At 44.5% G+C, this 15,734-nt stretch overlaps 1 protein-coding gene and 1 pseudogene across 1 annotated transcript in view; one reads left to right on the top strand and one right to left on the bottom strand.

The window, feature by feature from the left end:
• HEBP1 (heme binding protein 1) overlaps nucleotides 1–15,734 on the top strand; it is a 27,384-nt gene that overhangs the window by 7,923 nt on the left and 3,727 nt on the right. Inside the window, exons 2-3 of the mRNA XM_003797802.3 lie at nucleotides 3,352–3,490; nucleotides 6,366–6,546. Of these exons, the coding sequence (XP_003797850.1) occupies nucleotides 3,352–3,490; nucleotides 6,366–6,546 (320 nt within the window). The remainder of the gene's footprint in view (nucleotides 1–3,351; nucleotides 3,491–6,365; nucleotides 6,547–15,734) is intronic.
• Nucleotides 4,797–6,095, bottom strand: LOC105887792 (annotated as a pseudogene).

Here is a 15,734-nt window from a genome sequence, read left to right as displayed (position 1 = left end):
TTAGACAGCAGTTTGGGAATGGGAATTTTTGTTTCAGTTTCGCCACTTAGTAGCTGTGTCATCCTGAGCATCTCAATCTTACTTCCTCTTTGGTAAGATGTGTTGGGTTAAGGGAACTTAAAACTTCTTTCAGTTCTGAAATTCTGTGGTTCTCAGAGGAACATTTCTGGAATTTAAAACATTACAAGTGGCAAGACTCAATGGGGGCGCAGGGCATGGTGGCTCACACCTGTAATCCTAGCACTCCAGGAAACCGAGGCAGTTTGGTTTGCTGGAGACCAGCCTGAGCAAGAGTGAGACCCTGTCACTACTAAAAACAGAAAACAACCTTGCTGGGCATGGTGGCAGATATTTATAGTCTCAGCTACTTGGGAGGCTGAGAAAAGAGGATCTCCAAAGCCCAAGAGTTTGAGGTTTCTGTGAGCTATGATGATACCCAGGGCAACAGAGTAAGACTTTGTCTCAAAAAAGAAAAAGAAGACTCAGTGGAGTCTCAAATGAAGGGGGAGTTCTAGAGTTCTCTACTACAACAGACAAAGCCAGAAAAGAGTAAAATATCCTGAATTTGAGTGACAGTTTACTCTAGAAGGCTCTTTGGAAGTATGAGCCTCACAGCAGTCCTCAGAATTAATAGGCACAGTGCCCCAAACTCAAGACCAATTTGCTTCCCCTGAATCTTGGTCTGGTGCAATCCCCCCAACCCAAGTGAGGGGAGTTTAAACATGATATTGGCACCTAGGGTTTGCTTTTAGATTTCTCTGGCCTCTTTCTCACTATCCTTTAATTTTGCATTACGCAAACAATAGTTTTGTATTCCACATATAAGATTATAATATTAAATATGTTTCTTCAGACTAGACTGGCCAATCACAGCCACACAGCCCCCATCCTCTTCCAGAGATTCTTTATGTCCCCAAGGAGTCATGCCCTCATCCCTAAGTGATTATAGGAAGATCGATTCTACCAGCCTAGGCAGCAAGGTCCTCTATTATGTGTCTGTTTTTCATAGTCATTAATAGGAGAGACCTCTCCTTAATCAAATAAAATCCATTGAGCCTGCAACATGTAAAACTCTGTGTGATATGGTTACTGTCCACAAAGACTTTATTGCACATTTTAAAAACTATGTTAGTGTTCCATTACCAGAAGGTAAAACTAATGTAGACCAACTTTTCTTCTACAGAAATAGAGTAAATTCACTCAAGTACAGTAGAACAGACGTAAATAGGATAGAAAAAAGAGAGTATCAGAATGCATCCCATCGAGAGGAGTAAAATAGTATTTTGTGAAACTTTGTGTCAATTCATGGTAAGATGTGATACGGAAATGTTTGCCTTGTTGTGGATTGTGATTTTTTAAATGTTTGAAAACCATCATTTTACAGTATGTCCAGGAATGCAAAATTATATGAGACCTCACGTGGTATGGAGGGGTGGGAGGTGCTGAGGAAGAGCTGCAGGGGCCCGTGAGTCTAAACACCAGAGAAATGACAGACACTCAATGCGGACAGAGGTAGCAAAGGGGGGAGGGTATGTGGAAAGAAATGAGACCAGAGCCAGGTGAGGTGGCTCACGCCTATAATCCCAGCACTCTGGGAGGCCAAGGTAGGCAGATTGTTTGAGCTCAGGAGTTCGAGACCAGCCTGAGCAAGAGTGAGACTCTGTCTCTAAAAAATAGCTGGACATTGTGCTGGGTGCCTGTAGTTCCAGCTAGCTGCTCAGGAGGCTGAGGCAAGAGAATCACTGGAGCCCAAGAGTTGCAGGTTGCTGTGACCTATGACCCCAGGGCGCACAATTCCACAGCCACTGAGACTCTGTCTCCAAAAAAAAAACCAGGGACCTGAGTATCAAGGGGATTGAGGGAGAGGGCTATGACTTAGTGAGGTAGGAGTTAGGGGGAGAATGTTATGCCTGGGATTAGTGTGAACAGAACTATAGTTGGCCTTCCATATCTGAGTTTTCTGCCAAACAATGGGAAATATTCAAGAAAATAATAATAGCTGTACAGCAATAAAAAATAATACAAATAAATAATATAGTCTAACAACTTTTTTTTATTTATTTTTTATTGAATCATAGCTGTATACATTACTACTCTCATGGGGTACAGTGTGTTGTTTCTATATACAATTCGAAATACTTTCACCCAATTGGTTAGCATAGCCTTCATGTCATTTTCTTAGTTGTTGTGTTAAGATATTTATATTCTACATTCAGAAAGATTCACATATACCCTTATAGGATAAATCACAGGCGTGATCCCACCTATCCTCCCCCCTCCCCTTCCCTCCCTCTCCCCTTTCCCCATATTCTTGGGCTAAAATTGGGTTATAGTTTTCCTATGGTAGCTATATATTAGTTTCATACTAGGGTTGAGTACATTGGATACTTTTTCTTCCATTCTTGAGATACTTTGCTAAGAAGAATATTTTCCAGCTCCATCTATGTAAACATGAAGGAGATAAAGTCTCCATCTTTCTTTATGGCTGTGTAGTATTCCATCATGTACATATACCACAATTTATTGATCCATTCATGTGTCAATGTGCACTTGGGCTTCTTCCATGACCTATTTACCTAGCATTTACATTTTGTTAAGTGTCATAAGTAACCTAAAGATGATTTAAAGTATACAAGAGGGCGTGTGTAGGTCATATGCGAATACTGTGCAATTATATATAAGGGTCTTGGATCTGTGGATTTTGATATCCTCAAGAGTCTCGGATCCAGTCCCCCACGGATGCTAAAAGCCAACTGAACTCTGTTTCTTCTTGAATTGCAGCCCTGCTCTAGAATGAAGCTAATTTGGGGACCCTCAAGTTTTTTATGGGATTGTTATTATATTTCTTTGTTTCCTCCCCTCCAGGTTTTCCTTCGGTTTTTGTGGATCTTTTATAATTCAGATGTCAGATCTCCGATCTCCCAGTTCAATCCTCTGATTTTCTATTCCATTTTCTACTTCTTCTAGGTGTCTTTCTGGAAGATTTCCTTCAACTTTGTCTTTCAACGTTTTCAGTGAATTTTTCATTCCTATTATCAGATGTTTAATTTGCAGTAGCTCCTTTAATCTCTAAATATTGCATTTTTCTAGCAGTTTGGTGTTTTGGGATGTCATACCTTCTCTTATATGCCAACAGTGGTAATCATAAGAAACTTTTTGTGCTTCTGCTCTTGTCTCTACACTTATAAGAATCTCAGAATCCATTTCTCATGGCCAGTCATTCTCAAGCCTGTCTCTCCTGCCCTGTCACCATACCAATGTGGAAAGTTTCTTAGGTACCATTGCTGCTTCTAGAGGCATCACGGGTTGCCACTTTGTATCCCTTAGACACTGTGTCTACTCTCTCTCCAGGAGGAAGTCTCCTATGAGGAAAGGGCCTGTGAAGGAGGGAAGTTTGCAACGGTGGAAGTGAGTGACAAGCCCGTGGATGAGGCTCTACGGGAAGCAATGCCCAAAGTCGTAAAGTATGTGGGGGGCACCAATGACAAGGGTGAGTACCCCATAGGACATGATCCTGCATTAGTAAGAAGGGGGCTACTGCCTGCCTGTGTCAGGGGCACATGAATTCCTGCCCTGTGTGAACAAGGAGCTCCGTGCAGGAAGCTGTGGGGAGACCACCCTGGCATCACTTTGTGGTTTCCTTGCTCACTCTCTCTGAATTCATGCTCCACTCCCAGATCTGGGGCCATTTGCTCTATTTTTTTTTAACCCTAGAGTGCTTAGTGCAGTGGTTCTCAACCTTCCTAATGCCTAAACCTTCCTAAACTTTTAATATAGTTCCTCATGTTGTGATGACACCCCAACCATAAAATTATTTTCGTTGCTACTTCAGAACTGTAATTTTGCTACTGTTATGAATCATAATGTAAATATCTGATATGCAGGAGACCCCCAAAGGGGTCATGACCCACAGGTTGAGAACCGCTGGCTTGGTGTGTTTTAGGATTGGTTGACTGGCTGAGGTACCTAAGCTGAGCCACAGCACAAGGCAAGGCCAGCATCTGCCTTTTGGTCTCCACCACCAGGCTGGAAGTTCCCAGAGTCAGGCCCTCATAGCTCAGACTCTGCTGGGAACTGAGGCTCAGTACTGCAGGTCCCAGACTCTGTTCTGGCCAATGGAGGGAATGAGAATTCTGAGGCTCTCCACTCTTAAAGACTGGGCAGTTCATCCTGGCTGCCCCTCTGTTTTTAAAATGATAGGTCTAAAGTTTCATGAGAGGTGTACTTGTTAGCCTGTAAACCATTCTTCTTTTTTTGTTTGTTTGTTTGTTTGTTTGTTTTTGAGACAGAGTCTCACTATGTCACCCTCAATAGAGTGCTATGGCATCACAGCTCACAGCAACCTCAAACTCTTGGGCTTGGCTCGGCATCTGTGGCTCAAGTGGCTAAGGCACCAGCCACATACACTTAAGGTGGTGGGTTGGAATCCAGCCCAGGCCCACCAAACAGCAGTGACGGCTGCAACCAAAAAATAGCCAGGCATTGTGGTGGGCGCCTGTGGTCCCAGCTACTTGGAAGGCTAAGGCAAGATACTCTTTTGAGCCCAGGAGTTGGAGGTTGCTGTGAGCTGTGATGCCATGGCACTCTACCCAGGAGGACAGTTTAAGGCTCTGTCTCAAAAAAAAAAAAAACTCTTGGGCTTAAGCAATTCTCTTGCCTCAGCCTCCCAAATAGCTGGGACTACAAGCGCCCGCTACAACACCTGGCTACTTTTTTTGTTATAGTTGTCATTATGGTTTAGCTGGCCCAGGCTAGTTTCGAACCCACCACCCTCGGTGTATGTGGCACCATAACCACTATGCTACAGGCACCAAGCCCTGTAAATCATTCTTAAATATGAATTTGTCTCTCAAGAAGTTTTCTAATTTGGGTGGCACTTTGGAATCACTGAGAACCAAAAAATGAGTTAGTAAGGTGAAAAAAGAAATGGCATATTTAATTTTTAGGATATTTTTCAAGCTGATAATTTAGAAAGTCAGATACTGGTATTAGCCTTAAAAACATTTACTAGGACCCAAATAATCATGTTCTGAAACCAAGTTGGCCAGTAAAAAGTCAAGAAGAAACCTTTGCCTTCTTAACACTGTCATAATGTTTTTTGTATGGAAATACATATAAAAATTATTAAACTCATTGGCTGGGTACAGTGGCTCACACCTGTATTCCTAGCATTCTGGGAGGCCAAGGCCAGCAGATCACTTGAGCTCATGAGCTCAAGACCAGTCTGAGCAAGAGTGAAGCCCTTTCTGAAATGAAAAACTGAGGCAAAAGGATTGTTTGAACCCAAGAGATTGAGGTCGCTATGAGCTATGATGCCATAGCACTCTACTGGGGGTGACAAAGTGAGACTGTGTCAGAATAAATAAATAAATAGCATCAATAGCATACACAGCAGCAGCATCATAGATCGTAAACTCCAACTCTTTGCTAACTATTCCAATGGAAACATTCTTTGTAGTTAGGTCTCTCTTAAGGCACGCAGACCATGTTCAACCAGTTCATTTAAATTGCACTCCATAAATTCAGACATAGGTCTCTCCAAGTAGGGACGAGCTGATTGAGAACGAGCTCCAGTGGACATAGCTCAGCAGTCAAAAGAGTTAGCAGATGGACAAGTTTGGAAGATGTGAGGGCTCGTATCATCATAACCAGCAATAAGTAGCCCGACACCATATGGTCTCCGGCCATATCGTTGTGTTCGTATCTGGGTCTTGCTTCCAATTAGAGATACAAGACAAGACACAGGCAGTGGTCTGTCAAATACAAATCTGGAATCCAAACACTCCTGGCGCATAAAATTACACAACAGTCTAGCCTCAGCAGTAAACCCCACAGTTGAGATACCAATATGGTGGTCAACGTGGAGAATTTTTTTCTGATGAGCTACAGGTTCTGACTGTGCCCTTTTCAACGCTACAACACTGCATGGGTTTTTGACTTCGGAACGACAGTGGCAGAACCTTGTTTAACAGCTTCCATTGCATATTCAATTTGATGAATCTGCCCTGAGGGCTCCAAACTGTCACATCATTGTCATACTGGTTGCAACATGGTTCTGGCACCAGCCTGGCCGTAGCCTCCAGTAAAGCTAGGAATCAGGGAGCGCAGCCAATACACAGTCTTGATATATATTGCCAAGTGATTTTTTTCAGGAATTGTATCACTAATATTCCTAGCTCCATTATAAAATAAGAGATGTGTGTGTGTGTCTCACTATGCATTTTTGACACCTGAAATGTTCATTGCTCATTTCAAGAACAAAAAACGTGGCCTTGGAAGAAGAATGAGATTAGTGTCTCTTCCCTGGCCTTGCCCAAGCGCTGTCTCTAAGCCCTGCCGCACTCTGTGTGTTTTTCCATTTTCAGGGATTGGGATGGGGATGACAGTCCCTATTTCCTTTGCTGTGTTCCCCAGTGAGGATGGCTCCCTGCAGAAGAAATTAAAAGTCTGGTTCCGGATTCCAAACGAATATCAAAGTGACCCGCCAGTTCCCAGTGACCAAAGCGTCAAGATTGAGGAGCGGGAAGGCATCACTGTCTATTCCATGTAAGGGGATGATTCTTCAGGCTTCTCAATTCCCAGAACCACTCCCTGAATCATCTCCAGGGAGCATTCGCATTGAACTTTTATGGTTGCTGAATTAATTTAATTAATCACGACTTAGCTTCTCCATCTGTTAAGTGTTAATTTAAGTAGGAAATGCTTAATCCTGACAAATTCTCATTTTAATTTCTTCAGGCTGCAGCATACTTACGTTTGCATTTTATCTGAATAAGTGCCTTGGCTTATTGCCAAGTGTTGCGTAGAGAAAGTAACCCCATAGCTTAAAGCTTAAGATGAACGCCTGCATTAGCCACAGCAGGGTTCTGGGAGATTCAGCAAATATCTAAGTCTAACTGTGGTTTGGGTCATGGACGTGTGGGAAGCACAAAGGGCTGGGGAACACCTGATTTCTACCCTATACTGCCTTTGAGTGCCAAGAGGGCAGGCAGCATCTGCCGGGGCTGGGCTTCGACCCCCGTGTTGTTCCTCTCTGTGGTCCTTTGAGCCGAGCACATACCCAGCCTCTTGTCATTCTGGCCCTATTTCTAGGACCTCATTTCCTAGACGCTCCCTGGAGGATAGAGAGTAGCAGGTGCAGATCGTTGTATGTTTTTGTCCTTTGGGCTCCAACTTCCTCTCAGAAACCAATTCTCTTCTAGACAATTGATGACTCTCCATTTGTTAAAATCCTACTATGTGACAGGCACCAAACCAGGCACAGGAGAAGACTAGAATCTTCACCAGTAGTAACCAGAGGTGGCAGTTTGGTTCTGCTCAGGAACCACCTCATGAAAAATCAAATCCATATACACATACCCTTGCACTGGACAAAGTTTTGGTCTATTCCCAGGGATCTCCGAATTTGGTCATTGGCCGTGCTGCTCCAACTCTGCACCTGAGGGTAGGACAGCTTTCTCTGGAGGCAGGTGAATGTGCTGAGAATGTGAGCCTCGCTGCTGTGGGCAGTCCTGGGTCAGGAGACTGCAGGGCTTCCCAGAAGACAGTGAGCAGAGTGCGGCCGGGAGCTGGAGTCAAAGCCTCAGTTCACAGGCTTCTACCGCAGTCCTCACTCTGACCCCCAGCTTCACTGCAGAGGCTGCAGAGAAAGCAAACTAACTAAACAGTGTCTTCCTGGGGTGGGGAAGTGAGGCACCGAGGGGGCAAAATATAAGGGAGGGCTCACTCTCAGTCTTCCAGGTACGGGGTGGACAGTGGGTTTCTATCTCGTCTGTTCACTTTCCTGTGCTTTGGGAAGTATCCTGGTATAATACAGGGTGGCCATAAAGTTCGTGTGCAGTTCAAATTAGTGTGCCGTTTTAAATTGCACACAGACTTTATGGCCACCTTGTGTAATGAGCAGGCGTTTTATAGACTGAATCCCACATCTGCTGCTTACTAGCAAGATGATAAGACTTGGTTTCTCCATCTGCTTAGTGTTGATAATATAACCTCATGTGTGTTGGGAGAAGGTATGATATAATCTCATAGGATTATTGTTAAAGAGTATCTTTCAGTATTTATTAAGATATTTATTTATTAGAGACAGGGTCCACTCTGTTGCCCAGGATGGAGTGGTATGATCACGGCTCACTTCAGCCTCAAACGCCTGTGGTCAAGTGATCCTCCTGCCTCTGCCTCGCAGGTAACTGAGACTACAGGCATGCACCACCACGTCTGGCTAATTTTTTTAATTTTTTGTAAAGATAGGTTCTTGCTGTGTTGCCTATGCTGGTCTTGAATTCCTGACTTCAAGTGATCTTCCTGCCTCAGGCTCCTGAAGTGCTAGAATTACAGGTGTGAACCACTATGCCTAGCCTAAGATATATATTTTTTTTGGGGGGGGGAGACAGAGTCTCACCCCGTTACCCTGGGTAAAATGCCGTGGTAGCATTATAGCCCACAGAAATCTCGAACTGTTGAGTTCAAGCTATCCTCCTGCTTCAGCCTCCTAAGTAGCTGGGACCACAGGCACTTGCCACCCTGCCCTGCTGGTTTTTCTATTTTTAGTAGAGGCAGGGGTCTCATTCTTGCTCAGGCTGGTCTCAAAGTCCTAAGCTCAAGGAATCCACCTGCCTTGGCTTCCCAGAGTGCTAGGATTACAGACATGAGCCACTGCACTTGGCCTGAGATACTATTTATAAGTTCCTTAATGTTTATGACCTAGAACAGGCTTCAAAAATTAATTCCTTTACTATGTCCATTCTTATTTCATAGGGAATGAAATCAACATATTTCAGTCAGTTCATAAAAGCCTTCAAGCAGATGGGGCTGGTCTCTAATTTTTTGTTTTACCAGACCCAGTATTGAGTTGGCATAATTATTTTGTTTCCCTTAACTTTTTAGTATGTAAATTTCTGAACATATGGAAAGGTAGAGAAAATAAGATAATTAAACCATATGTACCCATCACCTACCTGCAGAGACGATGAGCTCCAAGCTTTGTCAATGTGTGCCTTCTCAGCCCCTACCCTGGATTATTTTTAGGCAAATTCCAAACATTATTTATTTCATTCATAAATATTTCAGTGTAAGCTCAGCACCTGTGGCTCAAGCGGCTAAGGCGCCAGCCACATACACTTAAGGTGGCGAGTTCAAATCCAGCCCAGGCCCGCCAAACAACAATGACGGCTGCAACCAAAAAATAGCCAGGCATTGTGGTGGGCGCCTGTGGTCCCAGCTACTTGGAAGGCTAAGGCAAGATACTCTTTTGAGCCCAGGAGTTGGAGGTTGCTGTGAGCTGTGATGCCACGGCACTCTACCCAGGGTGACAGCTTGAGGCTCTGTCTCAAAAAAAATAAATAAATATTTCAGATTATTTTTAAAAAAGAAATACCTCATTTTTCTAAAAATGTTAATAGTACTTCATTAATGTGACAATAATATAAAATATCCAGTGTTCAGACTGTCTTATAATTGTTTTAGTATTCTGTTTGAATCTAGATACAGGTAAGGTCCACCCGTTTCACTTGGTTTCTACGTTTTTAAGTTTTTGTGAATCTGTAAATTTCTTCACCAACACACCTTTTCATTTTTCCTGGCTGTTTCTGGGTCGTTCTTCCTGTTCTTTTTTCCCGGTCTGGATTTTGCTGATTACATTGCCATGGCATCTTGCCATATTCCTCTGCCCCCGACATTGCCTGTAATTGAGTAGTTAGGACTAGATAAGGATTCAGTGTTTTGAGGTTGTAGCAATATTTCCTAGGAGGTGGTATGCACCTGCCTCAGGGGCTCAGAATGCCTCGTTGCTTCTGGTTTAAGTCGCCAGAGAGCATCTGGATGCCTTTGTTTCATAAAAGGTTATAAAATGATAATACTCTCTGTTTTTCCTTCTTCATTTATTGGCTGAAATACTTTAGAAAAGAGAAACGTCCCCTCATCTATTACTTGGTTTCCCTGAGTTTTATCAAAAAAGCAAGGCACATACTTGATGCTTTCTCATTATCAGCAAAATAATGGTATTATTCTTTAACATCCCCCAAAGGTGAGGGGTCTGCATCTTTGTTTTCTGAGTATAATTATAAACATACGAATTTAAACATTTGCTACGTTTTAGTTTGTCACAGTTAGTGTTTTTATTGATGCTGAAATTGTCCTACCTTTGGCCTTTGGGAAGCTCTTCTTAGTCCTTCTTTCTTAGTCCTTCTGACACCACTCTAGCACTCTTGGGTAGCTTCCTTGCTCTCTGATGTGATAAGACACTTTGAACACATCTTAACCTTTCTTGCTCAGAATTGGAATTAGCCATTTCTCTAGGAACCCTGTTTTCCATGTGGTGGGAAAGAGTATCTATTTTTAAACAATATTAAAGCCAAGTCTGTGGCAATTTTCTTTTAATTCTCTGAAATCCTAACAGGTGACAGTGCCAAACATGGTGTCTGGCTTTGTGAATTGTTTTAAGTTCATGTACACAGTAGTTCTAACTTAGCATATGAGTATTCCTCAGCTGGCCACTTGGTGTCACTGCGCAGTCACCAAGTATCAGTGACCCTGCGGTAATTTATGCTAGTTCTGATTCTGTTGAAAGCAGCATTAATGAGATGGTAGAGGGCAAGTGACTACTTCAGATGCAAAAGCACGCTTCACGTAATGCAGAGATGCATTAGATGACAAAATTAATTCTAAAATGAAAGGCTTCGCATCCTTAATTCCTTCTCCCATTTTTTTATGACCTTGTGAAACAAAGGGAATATACATTTATTAGCAGTATTAATTACCAATACTTTTTAGATGAATGGAATGCTGCTGGGAAAAAAAGAAAAACTATCAGAATATTTTTAGCATTCAGAAGAGGAAACAGAATTGTCCTCACACTTAGACCAGTGGTAACGTTCCAGACCACTCTCCTCCCATAATGTTCCATAAAAGCCACTTACATTAGAACTCAGCCTCGTTGGCCATTTCCACACTGGCTTCTTTTGTTGTTGTTGTTGTTTCAGTATGGCTAGGGCCAGGTTTGAACCCACCACCCTCAGTATGTGGGGCCGGCACCCTACCCACTGAGCCACAGGAACCAGCCTCCACACTGGGTTCTTAACAGAGACCAACAGCAGGGGAGTTTTGATGAAACTTTCACAGTTTTAATGAAATGAGATGGTAGGAGGCAGGTGACTACTTCAGATGCAAAAGCACGCTTCAAATAATGCAGAGATTCATTAAATGACAAAATTCTAAAATGAAAGCCTTTGCATCCTTAATTGGGTCCTTTCCGTATAAAGGAAAGAGTTGAGAACCAGGAGTTCATTGTCATGGTGACCTGTAGCTTCAGTCCCAGCTCACCACTGAATGGCTATCTGTCCTTTGGCATGTTACTGTCCTTGTTGTGCCTCAGTTTCCTCATCTGTAAGATGGGGATAACAGTACCTGTCTTCCAGGGATGAGGATAAGGATAAAAATATGATAATATCTGTAAATGCCTGCAGCGTCCTAGACATGAGGTAGACACCTGGTAAATGGTAGCCTTTCCTCCTGTTCTTGGCTTCAACTCTCTGAGAAATAAATGAAATTTTACTAGAATTTACACCAAAAAAAATCAAAGTTACAAAGGTACAGTTCAAACCTCGGCTCCAATAATGTTATATTTTATAACTTAAGACAAGTTGTTTTACCTTTCCGAGCCTCAATTCTCTCATCATAAAGTAGGACTTAGACAATGCATTCCTGTGAAGCTGGTGACACCGTGAAGCAAGTTAGTCAGCTGGAGGCACCTAGGGTTGCTGAAGTTATTTCTCTCCCTATGTAACCAGGCCCTCATGAGGGCCACTAGCAGCCTGGGAGATTCAGCCTAAAGGAAGAGAAGTTTCGAAGAAAGAGCCCATCCGCTAAACATCAGGGGGGTTCACAGATGACCACTTAGGAGATCTCTAGACCAGTGTTGGCCCAGGTTCTTGGATATTTCTTTTTTTTTTTGGAGACGGAGCCTCAAGCTATGCCCCTGGGTAGAGTGCCATGGCATCACAGCTCACAGCAACCTCCAACTCCTGGGCTCAAGCGAGTCTCCTGCCTCAGCCTCCCAAGTAGCTGGGACCACAGGCGCCTGCCACAACGCCTGGCCATTTTTTGGTTGCAGCCGTCATTGTTGTTTGGCGGGCCTGGGCTGGGGATTCGAACCCGCCACCTTAGGTGTATGTGGCTGGCGCCTTAGCCACTTGAGCCACAGGCGCCGAGCCAGGTTCTTGGATATTTCAACCCTTGTGTGTAACCACAGGGAATTTGGGCCAAGGATTTTCAGGCTTCTACAGCACCCACTGATTATTGTCGCTTACTGCCACTGAAAGGGGCCTTGCCTGACCATGCTATGGAAAATAGCACCCTGGCCCTTTATGATCCCCTTACCCTGCTGTATTCTTCCCTGCATCACTTACGTTTTATAGCTATTTGTTCATTTTACTTACTATCCTCTCTCCCACTAGCACTCGAGCTTCTGGACAGCAGGGCCTTTGACTCCGTCGGAAGTTGGTGAATGGATAAATGAAGGGGAGGTCTTGATTCTTGCCGCTCCTGTGCACCCCCCCCCCAAAGCTCTTGTTCCCCTCATTTAGCTTCAGCTGTCCCTCTGCGTTGGTGACTTTGCAGCCTCACCTGTGCTTGTTTCCCTTGATATAAATTTTACCAGACTCATCATGGAGACTGAGGCAATGTCACTGACCCATTCATTCGTTCATTCAGAAGAGAATGGATTAGTTGTTCACTTACTCTGTACCAGGAACTGTTTTGGGTGCTGAAGATAGAACAGGGAACAAAGTCTCTGCCCTTCAAAGTCAGGGAAATATTACTGGGGAAAAAGAGACCCCCTCAAAAAATAACAAAAAACCAGACACCCATCTGTAGTTAAGGACTATGTTGTTCCAGAGATAAAAACTGGCATCAGTGGACTGAAATTATAGGGAAGTATATTTCTACTCAAAAATAAATGATAAGGTGCCTAGCAGTGAAATGGATCTTATGAAGGAATGCAGTCCTTACCCCTGGAGGGATTCAAGGGCCATCCAGAGACATGTGACAGTTATGCCCTGTAATGTTTGTGCTAGGTGGGAAGTTCGGTTCCGTTTGATAAACAGTTAATGAGTAGCTCTAATATTTAATCCACCTCACCTCTAAAAGCCTTGCCAACGATAAAACCTAATTAATCTCTATTAGGTTTCTAAACCTAATTAATCTCTATTTTATCTCCTCCCACAGCTGTCAGTTGTCCCAAGTCTTTTTATAATCTCTCACCAGGCAGGGGCTTCAGGCGACAGTAGGCCATGTGGGTAACGCCCAGGTCTGCAGGTCGGGGGGCCACCCTTTCTCCCCAGCACCAGCCTCCATTCCAGCTCCCTCCTCAGGGTCTCCCTACTCAGCATAGCCGAACAGAACTCATGTTTCCTCCCGCAATTGGATCCCTTTGTGTTCTCTGCCTACTACCTCTTAGTTCAGATGTCATCCTGCCTCCTTCACCGTCCACATCTAATCATTAGCACCTGGCTGCCCCTTCCTTCCCTGCCCTGGTCTGCATCACCTCTTGCCCTGAACAATTGCAGCGGCCTCCTGCTGGGTTTCCAGTTCTTCCACCTCTGCTCTCTCCATTATTCTTTCATTGCCACCAGCCTGAAACACAGGACCAATCATATCACCTCTGCCTGCTCAGACACTGAGCCTGCCAGGGAGCTGCTCTAGTTGGGGACCTCAGGCCATCCCTGGCCTTGGCACCCATAGGGTTTGGACCAAAGCCCAAGCATTGAGACACTCCATTCCCACAAGGAGACAGGTGGGTAAACTTTAGGTCCCCAAATGTTTAACCAGGCAGTAAAGCCTAGTAAGAGGCCATGCTGAGGCACTTACGACTCTCCACAACAGAGCCCCCTCCCAACTGTGCACTGACCTCCGAGCATCCCGCCCCCACCCTGGACACAACACCTGCCTCAGCCCCTCCCCAGGCTCTGCTTGTTCAGAGCTGTGTGAGGACAGGAATGTTGTGCTGGTCACTGCGGGCACCAAGAAGATGCTCAGTAAATAATTGTTTAATGTGATGTCTTCCTGGATACCTTGTCTTCATGTTTCAAGTCAGAACTGATCCTTCCTGTCCCCTGCCCCCAGAAACTTCTGTCTCCATGCCACTGTTTCCTTCCACCCACATCATGTTTGTGTATGTCCTGTTTCTGTCCTGGCCACTACACTTAGACTTCACAAGGGTAGGAAGGCCTCCTCATCATTCTCACAGCCTTTATCGTGTCTGGCTCGTACTCTTTTGGGTGGTGCTCCACTCCATAAGTGCTGGCTCAGTCGGGCTGCATGGAGCGCTTAGTTATCGTGTTCAGCCTCTTTTTCAGTTGCTGTGAGACTGTCAGTCCCTAGTCTGACGCTTCCTTTGCCTCACACAGTGCCGCATGCCCAGCCAACTGTCCCCTGATTTGTGTTGACCTGTTGATTGTTAAAGCTCCAGACAAAGTAGATGGTCAAGCTCAGAGTCATGCCGTATCTTTCTTCCTCACTGTGCCTGCACCAGACACTCCCTGAAAATAACACGTTAGGATTTTCTACCTCCTTGGACCAAAACCCCCTCCCTCTGTCATCCTCTCCCAGTTTAACTCTTTCACCCCTTTGGGGTTTCTGGAATCTGGAGCATATGTACATATGTCTGCATGAGAGAGAGAGAGAGAGATTCCTTAGTTCCCATGGTAACCAAATTCTTTGTTCAACATTGGGTGAGATAAAATGCAGTGCCTGGGGGACAGCTTCTTTGATGATGAGGGATTACATAGAAACTTATTAACAGGGTTACAAAAATAATGTGCATGGTTCATATTTATTTCCTTTTAGGAGCTCAGAGCACTTTACAAGCATCCCTGATCTCACACTCAGCATGTTCATGAACTTGGGGAGCTGCAGGCACCCTTGTTATCCGCTGTGTACAGATTAGAAGCTGAGGCGGGAAGGAATAAGGCAGTGTCCATGAACGCAGCTGAGTCAGCCAGAGCTGGGCCTCCTTCGTGTTCCGGGGCGGTGGTCCTGGCAGCCTGTGCTGCTCTGCGGTGAGGTCGGGGGAGAGGGTTAACTTAGCAGAGAGTGGAGCGTATGTGTCTGTTCCGCAGCCCACCCTGCTTTGCGTGTTTTCCAGTAAAATGCTTCCATGATGAAGCAATAGGGAAATTTTTATCTTCGTTACAAGCATCTCAGTCTGCCTGGAAATAAATATCAGGAATCATGGGTTTTCCAGAAGTGAATTTTAGGAATCCCTGAATGATGAAATTCTCCATCACACTCTTTGCTGGGTGTCCTTCTGCTTCTTAGATAACCCCTTCTCAGTGTCCCTTGACAGGTCTTCCTCCACTCACCACTTAGGTATTAAGATTCCCAAGAGAAATCTTTTATTTTTTATTTTTTATTTTGCTAGAGACAGGATCTTGTTCTGTACCCAAGCTAGAGCGCAGTGGCATGCTCACAGCTCACCAACCTCAAACACCAGGGCCTGATCAATCCTCCTACCTCTGCCTCCCGAATAGCTGAGAATACAGGTGTTTGCCACAACTCCTGACTAATTGTATTTTTTTTTTCCCTTTGGTAGAGACGAGGTCTTGCTATGTCCAGGCTGGTCTTGAACTCCTGGCCCCAAGTGATCTGCCTGCCTCAGTTCCCCAGGTAGCTGTGATTACAGGCGTGTGCCACTGTGCAAAGAGCAACCTTCTGACCCTCTGTTTGCACACCTCTCCCTC

The sequence above is a fragment of the Otolemur garnettii genome, unplaced genomic scaffold (genome assembly GCF_000181295.1).
Source record: "Otolemur garnettii isolate 467f Iridium unplaced genomic scaffold, OtoGar3 scaffold00124, whole genome shotgun sequence".
In the NCBI taxonomy this organism is placed as follows: Eukaryota; Metazoa; Chordata; class Mammalia; order Primates; family Galagidae; genus Otolemur; species Otolemur garnettii.
This window is presented reverse-complemented; position numbering and strand designations above follow the sequence as displayed.